This window comes from Cervus elaphus, chromosome 12 (genome assembly GCF_910594005.1).
Source record: "Cervus elaphus chromosome 12, mCerEla1.1, whole genome shotgun sequence".
Lineage (NCBI taxonomy): Eukaryota > Metazoa > Chordata > Mammalia > Artiodactyla > Cervidae > Cervus > Cervus elaphus.
Window position 1 is genome coordinate 39,362,445 of NC_057826.1, and position 17,116 is coordinate 39,379,560.

The 17,116-nt window shown below is 35.3% G+C and overlaps 1 protein-coding gene across 1 annotated transcript; it reads left to right on the plus strand.

Annotated features, from left to right (window-relative positions):
• Positions 1-7,872: 7,872 nt before the first annotated feature.
• CTXN2 (cortexin 2) lies at positions 7,873-14,005 on the plus strand. Its single transcript, XM_043920997.1, has 2 exons — positions 7,873-8,150; positions 13,494-14,005. The coding sequence occupies exon 2, from the start codon at positions 13,551-13,553 to the stop codon at positions 13,794-13,796; it is 246 nt and encodes an 81-aa protein (XP_043776932.1). The 5' UTR covers positions 7,873-8,150; positions 13,494-13,550; the 3' UTR covers positions 13,797-14,005.
• Positions 14,006-17,116: the final 3,111 nt, after the last annotated feature.

Below are 17,116 nucleotides of genomic sequence, written 5' to 3' on the forward strand. Positions count from 1 at the left end.
CTTTCTTTATTCAGTACTCAGTCAGGAAAAGGAAAAAAAGCTTTTGATCCAGCTGTAGGCATTTCACGTAGGATCTAATGTACAAAGACAGGGAGGTTTACACAATAATTAGTGCAATTGATGGAGCAAAGGTACAGGAACTATTGCTAGGGTTTGAAAAATTAAGCAGGGCAGGAATCATGGGAACCACCACTAATTATCTTTGTTTCATGTAGCAACAGGTAAGTCTCAGAACTTCCTTATGCCCTGAAGCTGCTGGTATAACATCTCATCTGCCATTTGCTGATACCTACAAGGTTACTGTTGCTGAGACTAGTGGTTTCTCTATCCCTCCCTTTAAATTTTATACCTGAGCTTCTCGTAGGTAGAATTTAGGTTAGAATTAGCAGAGTCTGAGAAATGTCTCGTACAAGGGAGCTTAGAAGGGTGAGGATAATACTGAGTATCAATAAATAATATTTGGCACAGTGTCTAAGCTATTTAGTATATGTTCTGAGATATCCCAAAACAAAGGAGAGAATGACTATACTTATTTGTTCATTCATTCATTGTGTCCATTAGAGATAGAAATTCCTGCACCTCTAAATAAATCTAAGTGTATTTAAAAAAAGAAACTTGTAATTTATGTTATACTTTTTGCTCCATTAACAAATCTCAATTGTGAATTCCCCAGAGTGTCCTTCAGATTACTAAGGATGCATGGTAGTACTGTGAGGAAAAATGTTCTGACAGTCCCAGGATAGACGTTCTGTCCAAAACCTTTCTGAAAACTCAGACCTTATTCTTCCCAAATGTTTATTGCTTTGAGCATCATCTAAAGTCTTGGGATAGTTATATAAGAACTACTGTGTATAGAGAATACTATGTAAAAAATATTTAAGTTAATTCTCAAACCATTAGCTTTATACTTTCTCCTTAAAATCTTCATAGTTTTAAGTATTGTTTTATATATAGCCACTAGCTTCAACTTATTTTATACCAACTTTTACGTAGTATCGTAGGCTTTTTCAGTCTTACTAAATTCTCATTCAGTTTAGCTTTGCTTATGAAAGGTGTCAGTTCAGTTTGGCTATCTTGGTTTTACAAATCTGATATCAAGTATACAAGTGTTTCATGCATTTCTGAAAACAAAAACTCATGTTCTATAAAACCATTCCTAAAAATACCTGGCAACTTAAGAAAACAAAAAGACAGACTCAGACAAGGATAAAATCTTTGCAAAACATGTATCTAGTAAAGGCCATATTTCCAAACTATACAAAGAGCTCTTAAAACTCAATGATAAGAAAACAAACTACCAAATTAAAAAGTCGGAAACTCTCTGAACAGACATCTCATCAAAGAAGATATACAAATGGAAAATCAGCATAAGATATTCAACATCTTTTGTCATAAGAGAGTTGAAAATGAAAATGGCAGTAGATATCACTGCATAGCCATTAGGATGCTAAAATCCAAAACACTGACAATACCAAATGCTGATGAGGAATGTCAAGCAACAGGAATTCTACTTTATTGCTGGTGGAAATATAAAATGATACAGCTACTTTGAAAGACAGCCTGTTCGCTTTTTACAAAGCTAAACATGCCCTTACCATACAATCCAGAAATCACACTCTTAGTTATTTACCAACATGAGTTGAAAATTTATGTGCATACAAACACATGCAAGTGATGTTTAAAATACCTTTACTTTCAATTTCCAAAAAGTGGAAGCAACTAAGATGTCCTTCAATAGGTGAATGGCTAAACAAACTATGGTATATCCATCCAATGGAATGTTATTAAGTGATAAAAAGAAATGAGCTACCAAGCCGTGAAACATCATGAAAGAAACTTAAATGCTTATTGTTAAATGAAAAAGCCAGCCTGAAAAAGGTAACAGAGTCTGTATGACTCCATACACACATTCTGGAGACAAAGTGATAGAGACAATGGTTTTCAGGGGTTAACCTGGTGGGTTAGGGAAAGGGGAAGAATGAGTAAATGGAGCTCAAGGAGTATTTAGAGAAATGAAACTATTTTTTTTTTAAGATACTATAATGCTGGATACATGACATGCATTTGGTGAAACATATAGAACTGCACAACACAAAGAGTTAGCTCTGATGTAAACTATGGACCTTAGTTAGTAATAACGTGTCACTATTGGTTCACCAACTGTAGTAAATGTCCCACACTAATGCAAGATGTTAATACCAGATGAAATTGTGGAGGAAGGGCAAAAGAGATATAGAGGAACTTTCAGTACTTTCTGCTTGATTTTTATATAATCCTAAAACTAATCTACAAAATAAAGTTTATTCAGTGAAAAAATAATTGGCAAAATTTAGGGAAAAAATGTCATGTTGGAGAAAAATCAATGTAAAACTCATACAACTTCACAAAAACACTACAAAACATTTACAAACCTAGTGAAAATATGAGCACAGTTAAAAATACAAGCTAAAATATACATGACAATGTATCTAGAACTTCACCAAAATTTTTTTAGCTAAGAGAAAATGATGAAAAAGTATAAGGAAAGGGTAAATTATGAAAACAAGGGCAAACGCACAAAGATCAGGAAATCACTCTGCCTGTTCAAGACAGAGCATGTGGCTGAACTGAGCAAAGAGGAAGGAGGAGGAGTGAATGGGTAGTGTGTATAGGACTGCTTTCCTTCAAGCTTATTGCATTAGCTGTGTTAATAGATTTAGCATTAAATTCCTTTGCCAAGTAGTCAAAACACTTATGTTTAAGGGAAAATCTTGTATAAACCAATTGATTTTCACATTCTTTTGGCATCCCTATTTGTCAATTAATTGATGCATATTACAGAAACATAGACTGTAGCAGAGCAAACTGATTCTATTTCTCTATTTCTTTAAACCAGTAAGATAACTTGAGCCAATTAAACATTATACTGTGGTTATGGATCACACATTCACGGAGATTGTGCCCAAGGTACCTTATCATATTCGTTAAGAGTCAACAGTAAATATAGAAAAGACTTGAAGTGCAGTTTAAATGAAATGATTTAAGGCTTATGGGCAGTAAAATTGAAACCAGTTAAATGAAACTTCATTTAAAAAGTTCACTCTGAACTGACACATTTAGTGCATTTTTCTTTGCAGAAAAGTTTACCAGCAAAACATGCCATCTCATTTTCAATGGGACTCATTAAATAGACCAGCATTAGATCATTATCTACACTGAAGTATCATCATGCTCAATTCACTTATGATTCCACTTACTTAGATAATTTCTTCACTGTTGACAAAAATCCCACAGTTGTTTTCTAATCAAATTTAATCATCCTATTACAATACTCTCTAATCCTATTTCAGCATATTCAGCATTGGCTACTCTCTAGAGATCAGACGGCAAGATGACCTGGAGGAAGAACTCAAAGGAAGGAAAATAGAAAATTAATAGGGCAGTTTAAAAAATACAGGAATTTAAGACAATCAGTACTTAGCAAAACTGAGAATGAGACCACAGACCATTTATTTATAGCAGAAATTTAAAAATCACTCCTTGTATTACTTTGGGATTTATAAAAATGGACTTCCAAGAGTCCATGAATGCCACGAATTGTGAGCAAAATTATCTGCAAGTGTATAAGGGCATAGATTTTCTATTGAAATTTCAAAACCATTCTTAACCCTCCAAAAAGATTGAAACTCTTTATGTAGAAAATAAGCCATAGGTACCTAAAAATGACAATCCAACTAAGAATGTATTTTTAAAAAATAGATGACTTTTGGACATAATTAATTATCTAATACCATCTAAAGCTAAATAAGCATTGGGTTGATGTTTAACATTTATAACAAAAAGGTAATTTACATTTGTCTTCAATACATTTTTTAAAGTTTTGCATTTGAAAGTTGTAGTATCCAATATTTGAATAAATGGCAACATTTTAAAAAAAAAGCAGAGCTACTTTCAAACGTTCTAACTCAGAAAGAATAAACAAACTCAAGCCAGACAAGATATAGATTTCCATGAAAAGCTGAAGGTAACGTGTTGACCTAATAAGATCAAGAGAGGATCCCACTATAGAAAACTTGAGAGTAAGAAGTCAGCTGGAACCAGGGTGACAAGAATTCATAGCAACAAAATTCTCCTCTGAAAAGAATCCTGAGCTGGCTTGTTAGAGAAAATTTTTGCTTTCAGTTCCTTAGTGACACCTTCATTCTCAAATATATTCATTAGAGTGGGGATGTCATATTCTTTACATTTCTACAGTTACCACATCTTCTGACAAGATAGATAATTAATAAATCTGCTCTCTGACATAAGAATAAGTCCTAGTCATACAAAGGACACCATTTAGTGAATAGAAGAAGAAATGGGGAAACAATGTGTTTTGAAATAAAGCTGATCTATAGTTAAAGAGAAATTTTCTCCTACTAGCTTAACAAGCATAATAAATTAGATTTTTCTCTTCATAGCTAACTAGCTAATAATTTTTCTATATTTTAGTATCTTTAGTATACTCAACATTTTTTGCCAAAAAGTAGAGAAATAAATTTACTTATTTACTTACTTTTTAGTTTGTTTATTCCATTTCTGATTCCATAAGAACATTTGGATGCAGACACACATTAAAACAGATAATTGAAAGAAAATAATACATCAACATCTGAGCAAAGAAAAGAACAGTAGTCAATAAAGAAAGGACATAAATATAAAAGCCTTAAGGTCTTATACAGTTACTCATTTTTAGCTGTTAATTTGACCCTGACATCCTTGGTAACTAAAGGAAAAGGCACGTGTGATCAGCTACATGATATACATTGTATATAAGAAGAGGACACACCACTTACCTTGAGATGATTTAAGAGGGGTATGAGAGATCAATTCATGAAACTGGTCTTGAAAGAAATGCTTTCAGAGGTATGTCATATAAGAAATAGTACAGAATGTGTTTGGCAAATCTTTAGTAACAACCTCATAGCAAGCATAGAGTAGATTGTATAAGCTGAAGATTGCTTTATGTGGAGTACTTGTATATACACTGAAAGTGTAAAGTCAAAGCATAGTAAAGGTAATTCTTTTGGAAGGAGATCTAAACAATTTCATCCACATATTTACCTTTCTAATAATTTGGATTGCTCTGAAAATAAATCAGAGACAATCCAGAAGTACAGTTAACCATGTGTGTTTTAGAAAAGCATTCATTTATTTCCTATCTTTCAACAATTTTTAAATAAAAATTGGGCAACAAACATTGGCAAGGACCTGAAATATAGCTATTCTGGATTGTATATTTTGCTATTCATCACTTCTTTGGTAATGGAGAATAAAACATAAATTATTAATTTCTGTACTTCCATAGAACTTCATAGAACCTGCTATGTTGTTTTGCAAAATATCTCATTTGTATCCCAGCCCTTGGCAAAGGATGTGGAACATAATTGATATTTAATCCTTTTATGCTTTCCAGAATGAGCCATTTTGCAGACTTTTCAAAACATCACCACTGTTCACACAGCTTGAAAAAGGTCAAGGTCATGTACCAACTAATAGCAAGGAACCTAATTTATAGTCAAAGCTTTCCTTTGGCATCAATTCAAAAGCATTAACTGAAAGCACTGCACAACTGATGTAGTTATGAATTTAAAAAAAAAAAACAGAAAATCATTCAGAGGAACCTTCAAAATCCAAGCATAAGTATACTATGTCAATGATATGACAGATCAAATTTCACTCAAATCGTCTATGAAACAATGGCTCTCTTCTACTTTCTAAAATGAGTGAAAATTAGATCTGTAATGTCCAGATTTTACAAATCAGTATCATGAGCGTTCACTATGGAACCAGATTGAAAGTCATAAAATGACAAGTCGAAGTCTCCAATCATGGTAACAAATTCTTGCAGTGAGCCCCAAACATCAGTAGTAGAGTCATATAACTTGCTTCTGTTTTCTTAAGCTTGACTTGCAAAGAGAATGGGTGATTGTAGATCATAGTATGGAAATAGAGAATTGAGTAAACTGTAACATGTGTCTATACAATGTCAAAGTCAATCAAGTGATAAATTCATAAAATTTGTTAATATTGTGCAAACAAAATGGTTAATCTCTGAACTTTTTTGAATAGAATATTATTGCAATAATCTAGAAACATACATAGAAAAACTGTGGAAAGAAAATGACCTCCTTTTCCATACTCTATGAGTGACTGCATGGCCAGAATATACTATCTCTAGAACCTTGCTACCAGAAGTGTAGTCCTGAGACTAGCAACCTATGGCATCACCTGAGATGTTGGTAGAAATTCAGAATCTGAAACCCAATCTCACACTTACTGAATGAGAATCTGCATTTTAACAAGATCCCTGGGGGATTCATATGCACATTAAATTTCAAGAAGCCCTGCTATACCATATAATACAAAAAAATGATGTGGCCTTTAGCAAGCTTTAAAAAATGAGTCAGTAAAACCATGGCAATGAACATGTTCCTGGAAGTAGATACTTCTTCCACTCTCCTCCTTGGTGGGCCTGTGTTATAGGGCATTGAGTAGTTTCAAATGAAAGAGACTTAAATTTTTTAGTGTAGTTTTGTATGAACTCACAGTTACACATTAAACTTTTTTGTTAAGACCATGGAATTTTCTAGTTTAGTAAATAGTCTAAATGAACATGAAATTTGTCTTCACTTTATTTTTAATTAGAACACACTTGTTTTCAGCTTTTTTTTACATGAATAATGACCCAACTCTGCACCACACTTTTCCCAGTCACTGAATAGTTTATAGTTCATTAGGTCAATAATTTAGTTTTTAAGGAATCTACAAATACTTGCAACTTGTAGGTTCTGAATATAATGTGTTGTTGTGTTAGTCACTCGGTCACGTGCAAGTGTTTGTGCCCCATGGACCATAGCCCACCAGGCTCCTCTGTCCATGAAATTCTCTGGGCAAGAATACTGGAGTGGGTTGCCATGCCCTTATCCAGCTGGGGATATTCCCAGCTCAGCCATCAGCGAAGCCCCCGAATATATTATCCAAAGATAAATAGAATTGGGGCCTTATAACTGAGCTTGGAGAATGGGAAGAGCCCTAAATAAGGATGAAGGGAGAGGGGTTTTGTTTGTTGCCTCGTTTGTTTTGCTTTCAATGCTGTTTAGGTTTGATTTATATACATTCAATGCTCTTTACAAAATGAGCCTCTCTGCTTTATGTGGGCTTTATCTAAGGGTTCCTCCCTTTATGTCTTCTATTAATAGCTTGTACTACGCAATGTTCTTGCCTGGAGAATCCTGGGGACGGAGGAGCCTAGTGGGCTGCCGTCTATGGGGTCGCACAGAGTCGGACACGACTGAAGTGACTTAGCAGCAGCAACGCAGTGTTTCAGCACTACGGACAGCGCCTAGGCACGTACTCCTAAGAAAACAGGATTCTATTGGGTTTGCTTAGGAAAGGCGAAGGGTAGGGAAAAATAACTCCGGATGACATATGCAGTTCCCAGTTAAACCCATACACCCTTCACTCACGTCTTCCCTTTATAGGATGAAAAGACGTAAGAATGTAGTGCCTACCTCTCGACTGAGGCTGAGGTCACCGGGCAGAGTAAAATGCCCGCAGCACAGCTACTAATGCAGAGAGGAGAGGAAAACAAGGATTTTTAATACTAAATTAAGGAAAACCCCCACTGTCTTAGAAAGCATTCTTGGTGATGAAGGATTGCTAACCTGCAAAGTGTGATATGAGTGAGAATGAGCCCCTGTCTTTTTTTGTTTTTTTAAGAGCTGAGGACTAGACAGAGCCTGTTGCTGCAGTAGCCGATTTCCTTCCCCCTTCACTTCCCACCTCTTCTCTCTCTCACGTACACAAACGGTCAGACGCCCTCGCAAACGCACACGCGCGCGCGCAAATATTTACACACTGCCACATCGAAGAAATCCGTGCATTATTTTCCTGCAAATTTACTCGCGCGCGCACACGTACTTCGCGGGCGCCCACGTCTTCTGTCCATCACAGACAGATATATTTACACACGTAGGCCAGGAAAGCGCTAACCGCGGTACTGTGACTCCACGGAGGTCCCCAGGACACGCCTTTTACATTGTTATTGAACCGATCAGCGAAAACAGACAAACGTGCCAACCCTTAGATCTACTCGCTGGATTTCATCTCCATGGCAACAAGCATGGAAGGTGAGACATCTCTGCCTGCGAAGTAACTTTCTCCCCCTACCCTCCGCATTAACTGACAGCATTCCAATGCAGGTCCAGACGAGAAGTAGCATATCTGCTTTTCTTTTATTTCTGAAGCTAGAGAGCAGGAGAGGAGGTGGGGAGAGGGGAGGAAGGAAGGAGTCTGCAGGTCTGCCGAGTTCAAATTCTAAAGGAGAAAGAGCCCTTTGTTTCTGTTGCTGCAGCTGACAAAAAGAAAAGGGGAAAAAAAAAAAAAGTGAATGTGTTGTGTGTCCAGTCAGCTTGCTGATGATTCTTCCATAATGTTTTGTAGGTGGTTTCTATTTCTTCAATTTAATATGTCCAAAGAGAACTGGAGGCAAACACAGCAGAATGGTATTGACAGTCTAGGTTTCTCTAGTGAGAGAATTTTGAGAATTTTTGGACCAGGTTTCCAGTGCTTTGGGGAGAAAAGAAAAAAGAAATGTCAGAGTCCTTGAAGAGCCATTCAAAGATTCTCTTAAAAGAGAAATTCTCTTAAGGTTGAAATCTGAAAGGTTGGGGGGAGGTTGATTCTAGCATGTCTCAAGGTTTTGGATCCCTGGGAAGGCCTGAAATGAATGCACTTCATCATGAAGATATCTGGGTTTGTAATTTAAGGTTTTTTTTGACTCCAACATATTCCATTCCAAATTATCAACAAACTCTTTGCAGATGTGGTCTCAGTAAGGCTTCTCTTCCCTCTTTTAATGGGATTAATAATCTTGTTATTTGAAGGGGTGTGTATATATGTGTATTTGGGAGAATTCATTATTTTTTAAGCATGGGTTTTCCTGTATGTCTCATTTCATTAAATTATGAATGTTCATATCATTAGCATTAGAGATGATTATATCTAATGACCAGTATCAAAATACTTTTTACCTAGAACACTATATTCCACTATAATAGTTATTAGTTTAGATTTATTGTTTGGAATATCATTAATAGATGAGTAAACAGGAGGGGAGAAAACCTGTTGATTGAAATAAGATATGGGAGATTCTTTTATTAATGGGCACATGCTTTTTCAATTTTGGTTTCTGCAGTTGCACGTTGTTGGGTGATTAAATGACTATAAAATTGAATTAAAAGTGAATTTTTATATCTCCAGTCAGTAAACTTATTTCACAGAAGAAAAAACATCACACATAACATTCATGAATCAAGTGTAAAAATACTGTTATCTTTCCTTGACTACTCACAATAGTATTATTTGCATGGCTGGTCATAGAAAGACATGTTAGCTTGTTGTTACCTGCAACAAAACAATTCAGTGAGATTTGGGCCTACTGATAACTACAGGTATACCCTTGGCCCAATCCCATGACTCATCAGAACTTAGGAAAATTGCCATGAAAGGAATGATGTGCTTTCAACTAATTTTCTCATTTCTAAAATACCTCAACATTTATTCTAGTCAATAAGGCTTGAGGCAATATTTTATCATTTGCAGAAATATTATAGAAATATACTGAAATATGCTAATCATAACACACATAGACTCTGATATTTGAACTGTACAGTGTTGATAATTTTACCCATTTTTTGGTGGCACAGTATATCTAAAATAAGTTTTACCACATAACTTTACATTCTGCTCTTTTTATAAAAATTCACTTCTTTATTCTCAAAATTTTTTTTCTCATAAGTGTTTGTTATTTACAGCTTTATAGCTTCATGATCTAAACTTCTCCCATATTTCTTTCATTTTCTATTTCCCTATAAACAGGATATTAAGATGATGTTTTCCCTTTGAGGTAGGCATTAACATGTCTGTTTTACAGAACCTGCTAATTTTTTTTTTTTTTTGCTTCAGTTCCAGGGATTAGAGAAAGTGAAAGAAATGTATTTTTTATCCACAGTTGAGTGATTTTTGGATACCTTATTAATTAAAAACAAATCAGCGCTGTATCTGAAGACTTCTACTGATTTTTAATAATATTTGATTACTTTTAGATCATTTTATACTCTATAATTGACTGAAAGGTGCAAAGCTCAGCATACTTACTAGTATATTCTCAAAAACATTAGATTTGGTGTTGAAATAAGACAAGTTAGGCAAATACTTGAAAAATTTAGGCCGGAAAATACTGATATTTTAGCTACTACATATATGGCTTAAATTCCCAAGAGTATCTATTTTCTGAACATGCTGTTAGGCAATTGCTTAACTTTTAACTTATTTGTTTGTGTGAACACGCCTGCAGCAATGGTCAGACTTTTTTTTTCAGTATTTGAATACTGCCCTTTGAGGTGTTCTCCTTAGCTTGTATTTTGTTTTCATCTTTGGTGTAAGGTAGAATTTTAAGATGAATATAGAGGTCCAAGTTCTTCCTTTTCAGATATTAACAAAACATATGTTCACATGAACTTCCCAGTCAAGTGTCCCCAATCTAAATTTCATGTATCTCTCTCCCTCTCACTTAAATATGGGACTTTAGAAGGGTATTTATTAAATTTTTTTCTATTAAATTTTATGTTCAGGTTTCCATCCAGAATTCCAGTCATCAAAATTGCCTTGAATATTGATTCTATAAGTTAACTTATAGTTTTCTGCCCAGCTTTGTGTCAAATTTAATAATCATCACTTCAATGTCTTCAAGCTACTGTTCAAAAAACACTGAAGAGGATGTAGATAGAGTTAGACCTTTGTGATACTATATTAGAGAGCAGTCTCTATGATTACAGAACACAATTTTTATTAGGATACTTCAGTGAACTATAAATCTACATAAAAATAATATTATCCAGGCATATCTCACCAGCTTCCCCAAAAAAGATATCACGGGAGAGTATTAACTCTATTGCCATGCTATTTGTACCAACTAAATCATGTCGATGCTATTTCCCTAATAATCCATGTGAGTAGTAAACTTTCAAATAAGAAAGTCAATTTGGCATCTTAATGATTTTTAAAAACACATAAATAAATCTAGTTAACATCATAACTACACTCAGTTTAGGCTGTTTCTGCATGGTGGCCAGATGAACTAGCTGAAAAATGTACAGATCATTAAAATTGCTCAGATGTTTTAACTTTTGTGAGACCAAGTGTTTCAGGTTAGGTTTCTCAGAAACCAGACTTTGAGACAGAGATTAATGTGCAAAATGCTTACTAAGTAGTGCCCTTGGGCTCAATACCTGTGGAAAAGTGGGGAGTTAAGCAGGAATGGGCAGGATCTGAGCTATAATTAAACAACAACAGCCTCAGCTTATCCCTTAATGAAATCTAGAGCTAGAATGGTTCTTCAGAATTGTGACCCTTTAAGCCAAGACGGCCAGGCCCTTATATTCTCACATTAATCAATTATTATTAGTTGTCTGCTGTTGGAAGCAAAGTGACCTGGGGTGAGGCAGCTGTCTGCTATCAAGGAGAGGAACTGCCAGCTGAAGATTACCTGCTGGTAGCACTCTCTGGTGCTGGGCAACAAGCCCTTCATTGAAGGAAGTGCGTTTACTAAGCCCAGCAGCAAACCACATTTATTGCCTCCTCTTACCCAGTGTCCCAGGAGATAGTCAAATGGTATAATCTAGCAAGGTCAGGACTCTAGTGAAGAAATAATTCAATTAGTTACTTGACTGAATCAGCCAAATGATTGATCCAGCATCTCCATGTAGAAACAGACTTCTTTTCAGTTTGTCCACCCATTAAATTAATGAACCAGAGGATGTATGAATCTCAACAGATGACCTTTAATTGACAAAGCAATAAAATTAAAAATTTGGTCAGAAAAAAAGTTCTAGTTAATACCAAGGTCATAGATATTCAGTTCAGTCTCCCCTACCTTCTATAAGATAAATAGTATAAAAAGAGTTCAATCTTCAGAGAAGACCATTTAAGTGATCTGAAATCTTCTTAAAATATATTCACTATACTATACTTATTAAGGCAGAAAAATGATTTGGTAGAAAGAAATTCCATAAATATGGTTGAAACATATTTTTCCTTCTGTTGAACAGAAAAGCCTAATAACCAGCATATCCCAGAATCTATTGACTATTTCTGACACTTAAGATTTGAAGACAGAGCTATTTTGTAATGCAAATCATTATAAAATAAATACTGTTTGATATTAATTATTGCATAAGTGTGTGAACAAGTTTGAACGCTGTAAGTCTTGTTCTTAATAATTACTCATTTTTTCCACTCCCTACCTCCCATTTCTTGTTCTGCCTCAGTTGTTTTCTGAAAATTCAATCCAAAAAACCCTGAAGGGTCAGTCATTTAAATAAACAAAATTTTGAAAATTATCAAAAGAAGTAACAAAAAAGAGAAAAACCTAGCAGCCTATCATTTTCAGTTATTGGATGACAAGCTTTTGGTTAAAATCCTCTCAAGAAGGGCAGCTATGGGTTAGTAACCATTTGATTTAATTAACTAATCTTAATTGATTAATTTAATTAACTTTAAGACAGCAAATGGAAAGGTCTATTTTGCTTCAATTCATCACACAAATTCTGAACACTTTTGCTGTAGCTGTAGTTTTAGAATCTCAGTATAGTAGGAGCTTAGAGAGAATGGGAATCTGGTTGGCAAGGAGTCTGGGGAGCTTCACTTGCAGCTGAATTTCATAGAAAGCATGCTGTTTAACCTGGATTTTATGTCTAATTAGGGTGTGAGAGCTAATGGAGGAGTTGGGGAGATGATTAATCATCCATGGCTACTGAGGCTTTGTAACTTGCAAGCCATTATGTTGGGTATTGCTCTTTTTAACATAATTTTTAAAACACAATTTCTCTCTTTAAAAAATTAGCATTTAGTGTATGAAGTGGTAGTGGGAAAGAAACTATAAGAATATAAGTCTAAAAGCTAAGGGGGTAAAAAAGAATGAAGATATTACACCTATTTAAAAGGATCATAATCTATCAGAAAAAATGGCATTGGAGATAGACCTTAAAGCATGGACTTTAGAGAGCTTGATCAGCTTATACCTATAATTTTTTATGGCTTTATTGATACACACAAAAATGAAATGAAAATTAGATGACAACTTGGGTCAAAGAAGTAATGACAACCATCTCACAATGAATGAATCAAAAGCTTTCAGAGTTAATAATTTGACTATTCCCCTTTATACTTGATTTTATATTTAGTGTATACAGGTATAGTTTTATGTGTCCATGAAGGCAATTCTGTAATTACTACAATAAAAGTAGCATCTCCAATGCTAATTTGATCCTGATCCATATCTGATGATATTTTCAAATATCTTTTGTGAGTTAAGTCAAGAGAGTTTGAAAAATACCACATTTTTATTTTGAAAATTACCTGTCTAATGCTTTATATGGATAAAACTAAAGTGAGTCCAATTTTGTATCTAGGCCAAGAGGTGACTTCAGCAGGAATTCGGAAGACCCAAAATGATGTGACAGTGAATTATGAGTAGTACCTACTGTGGCAACACTTCAGCTAAGATGAGTGTCAACGAAGTGTCAGCTTTCTCATTGACTCTGGAGCAGAAAACTGGCTTCGCTTTTGTTGGGATTTTGTGTATCTTCTTGGGACTTCTTATTATCAGATGCTTCAAAATCCTGTTAGACCCATATAGTAGCATGCCTTCCTCTACATGGGAAGATGAAGTAGAAGAGTTTGATAAAGGGACATTTGAATATGCACTTGCCTGAATGTTCCAGCTTTACAGTTTTTAGGGTTATACTGCTGGAACACTTGATGGACACAATTGTAATTTCCTTCAGTGTGCTGGAAGAAGCTAATATCATTCACTAAATTCAATAAATGTGTGTGGTTAATTTCTCCATGTAAGTGATAAACTGCTGTTGGGATTTTTCACTGTCCTCTGTCCTCAGGCTGTTTTCTAATGAATAAGTAAGTAAGTAAGTGAAGTTGCTCAGTCATTTCTGACTTTTTTTGATCCCATGGGCTGTCGGCTAATAGGCCCCTCCATCCATGGAATTTTCCAGGCAAGGGTACTGAAGTGGGTTGCCGTTTCCTTCTCCAGGGGATCTTCCCAACCCAGGGATGGAATCCAGGTCTCCCACATTGCAGGCAGACGCTTTACTGTCTGAGCCACCAGACATCTGAGCCCTGCATCTGATCCTATGCAGCACCCAAACACCCTCTCCATACTCACTGTGGCTCCCTTGCTTTAGAGAATTAGGTGTCAAAGATAAGGGCCCTTCACTCCAAAGAATAAACAGAATATGTATTTCCTAATAATAGCCATAGGTCAACAACGGTCATACAACCTTACAAGTAGCCACAGGCTCTACAAATATACCTGGAAACCCAGGGAACTGAGATGAATAAAGACTTAAGATGTCATGAAAAGTTTTTCAGTTTAGGAGCCTGAACTCTGAGATTTGAATTCTAATATTTGTCTAGCCAAGAACAAGTATTATGACCTAAAAAGTTATCTAATGGGAACTTAAGTTCCACAGCTGTAAAACAAGGATAAAGAAAACTATCCTACATGTTTTGCAGGAAAGCTGGGAGGACCAAATGACTTATAATGAGTGGGAAAGTAATTTGAAACCAGAAAACACTGTTTAAATATACCTTGCTATCATTATTTATTATCCTTGGTAATTGTTAAAGAGATTATCAAACCTTAAGAAGCAATGGTTAGGTGTTAAATTATTCAACCTCCCCGGTATTCATTCTCTTTGTTTGATAAATTAAGAAAATAAAATTACATAATTTTAAATTATTTCCAACTACAAAATTCTGACTATCTATTATAAATGAATGGAGGAATGCACCAGGAGATAAATAATGCAAAAATATTTGTGTCACTTGAGAATACAGACTTGCCAAACACACCAAAAAAAAAAAAGATTAATATGTACTGAAAGTAATGACTAAATTAAGTGCTTTCAATTTATTATGCAACTTGATAACTCTCATTAGTCCTTTGAGTTTGGTACTACTATTTCCATTTTATTATTTCAATTTTTCAGATGAGGAACTGAAGCTGAGAGAGATTAAGTAACTTTCAAAGGTCACCAAGCAATGGAGTGATTGTATTAGAAATTAAACTATCCTAGGAGTTATAGTCATTGTTTATAAATATCATGCTGTACATACACTGTCCACAACACTTCTTGCATATTTTATAATATGATTATTGCCTAGGTCTATGGCGCTCCAAAATCAGCTTTTTCACTGAGAATCCCTGACACTTTTCATCTCCTAGTAGATTTAGAATACATCTGTGTTGGCTATAGATTTTCTGAACCAAACTCACACCTTAAGAGACTCTTTGAACCCCAGTATGTACTGGAGTGTACCTTGTAGCCAGTTAGTAATTTAATCCAGAACAGGTCATTGAGCCAAGTCCGCTGGACACACTGAAAGCTATAAATGTCCATGATGCTAGTCATCTCCTTAGTGACCCAGTCTTTTGAAGTACTCACTAAGACATGTCCCCAAGTACCAGATACTCCATTTGTCTCCCAAGGAAGACACCCAACAAGACCTTTCATTTTAGTGACTAGAGTTTATGTTTATTATGTTAACATAGGACAGATCTTTATTTCAAAAAGAAAAAAGACTCCAAAAACCAAAGATAAAAAACTTTGTAAAGTATGAGCATTGTTTCTGAATATTCAATACCCATAAGCTTTTCAGATATTATCAAATCTGCCTTAGCTTTATATTATTTCTAATTCTACTAAAGAGAAATTCTTTTTACCAAAAGTGTCTTCATTCACAGCATTCATTCAGGGCTATTTTGTGCCTTAGACTATTTTGTGCCTTTTGTCGGGGGAAAGGATATGAGAAGGAAATGTTAGAATCTGTATTTTCAGAGCCAAAAACAATACAAAGTGATATAAAGGATAGTTACAGCATGGAGCACATGGAAATTTCATGAAATTCTAATCCTTTTAGGAATAGATGTTCAATGTCATAGTGAGATTATCCCCTAGATGTCAATTCCCAAGAGCCCTGGAAAGGAGGACAAGAGAAAAGACAGAAAGGACCTCTAAACAATTTTCCCCTGTTACCTTACCACCTGTCTGAAAGGCCTTTCCAGGTTGGCTTTATGGATGGTATAATTTCACCCATATCCCCTAAACCATCTCCCATCTGCTCCAGAATGTCTGAATCCCCTTAATGGAGAACAAAGACTCTCATTTCACAGTTAGAGAGAAAATACTTCGAGTGAAAGTGTCTAGTTGATGTAAGACTAAAACCAAAACCAATTCACACTACACTGTAGTCAAGTAGTCAGTCAGCAAGAAAAAAGGAAATTGGTGGCTATCAGAGGCAGTCTTAGTCTTTGGTAGAGGAAAAAGGTTGAGGAATAAATGGATGGGCCCCTCAAAGAGGGTCAGAGTTGAGGGAACAGTTGAAGAAAAGGGAGGCTAGAGGTGGCAGAAATACTGCAGGTAAGTTCATAGCTCCTGTCCAGGGTGAGTGAATAGGACTTATTTCAGGTCCCAGCCTCATCTTAGCTGATCTAAACAGCTGGCTCCACTCAGCTGAGTCTGAAATGCAACTACTCCCTTTGTCTATTATTTGGGAAGTCAGAACCCTTTGCTGAACAGATAAATGCCTTGCACCAGTGGCCTTTAAGAGCAAAATGAGTTATAGGTCTTTATCTTCCATGTAATTCTGTCTCAATTTCTGTAACAGTCTCATGACATTAGCCTGACTTATTAACATGACATTTATCTAAGAGCCTCTAAGGCATTTTACATAGGTACCTGTAGACCCCTTTGTACAATCTGATATCTGTTTACCTACCATGCCTCCTATTTTAACAGACATAGTACCTATCCCAACCTCTAATGATTCACCTCAGACCCTTGAATGTGACTGCAAAAGTCATCAGTGAATTGTAAATATTATAAAAATAGTAAAAGAAAATACCAAGTGCAAACTGGTGTTTTCTGAAATTAGCACATTAATGCTTTACACAAACTTATGTATTTAACAATAAGTCTACAGTACAGTATTGTTCACAACTGCACTTTACAGATGA

Excerpts from the sequence above, each read along its gene's own strand:
- CTXN2 (XM_043920997.1), top strand. The coding sequence starts at position 13,551 with ATGAGTAGTACCTACTGTGGCAACACTTCAGCTAAGATGAGTGTCAAC.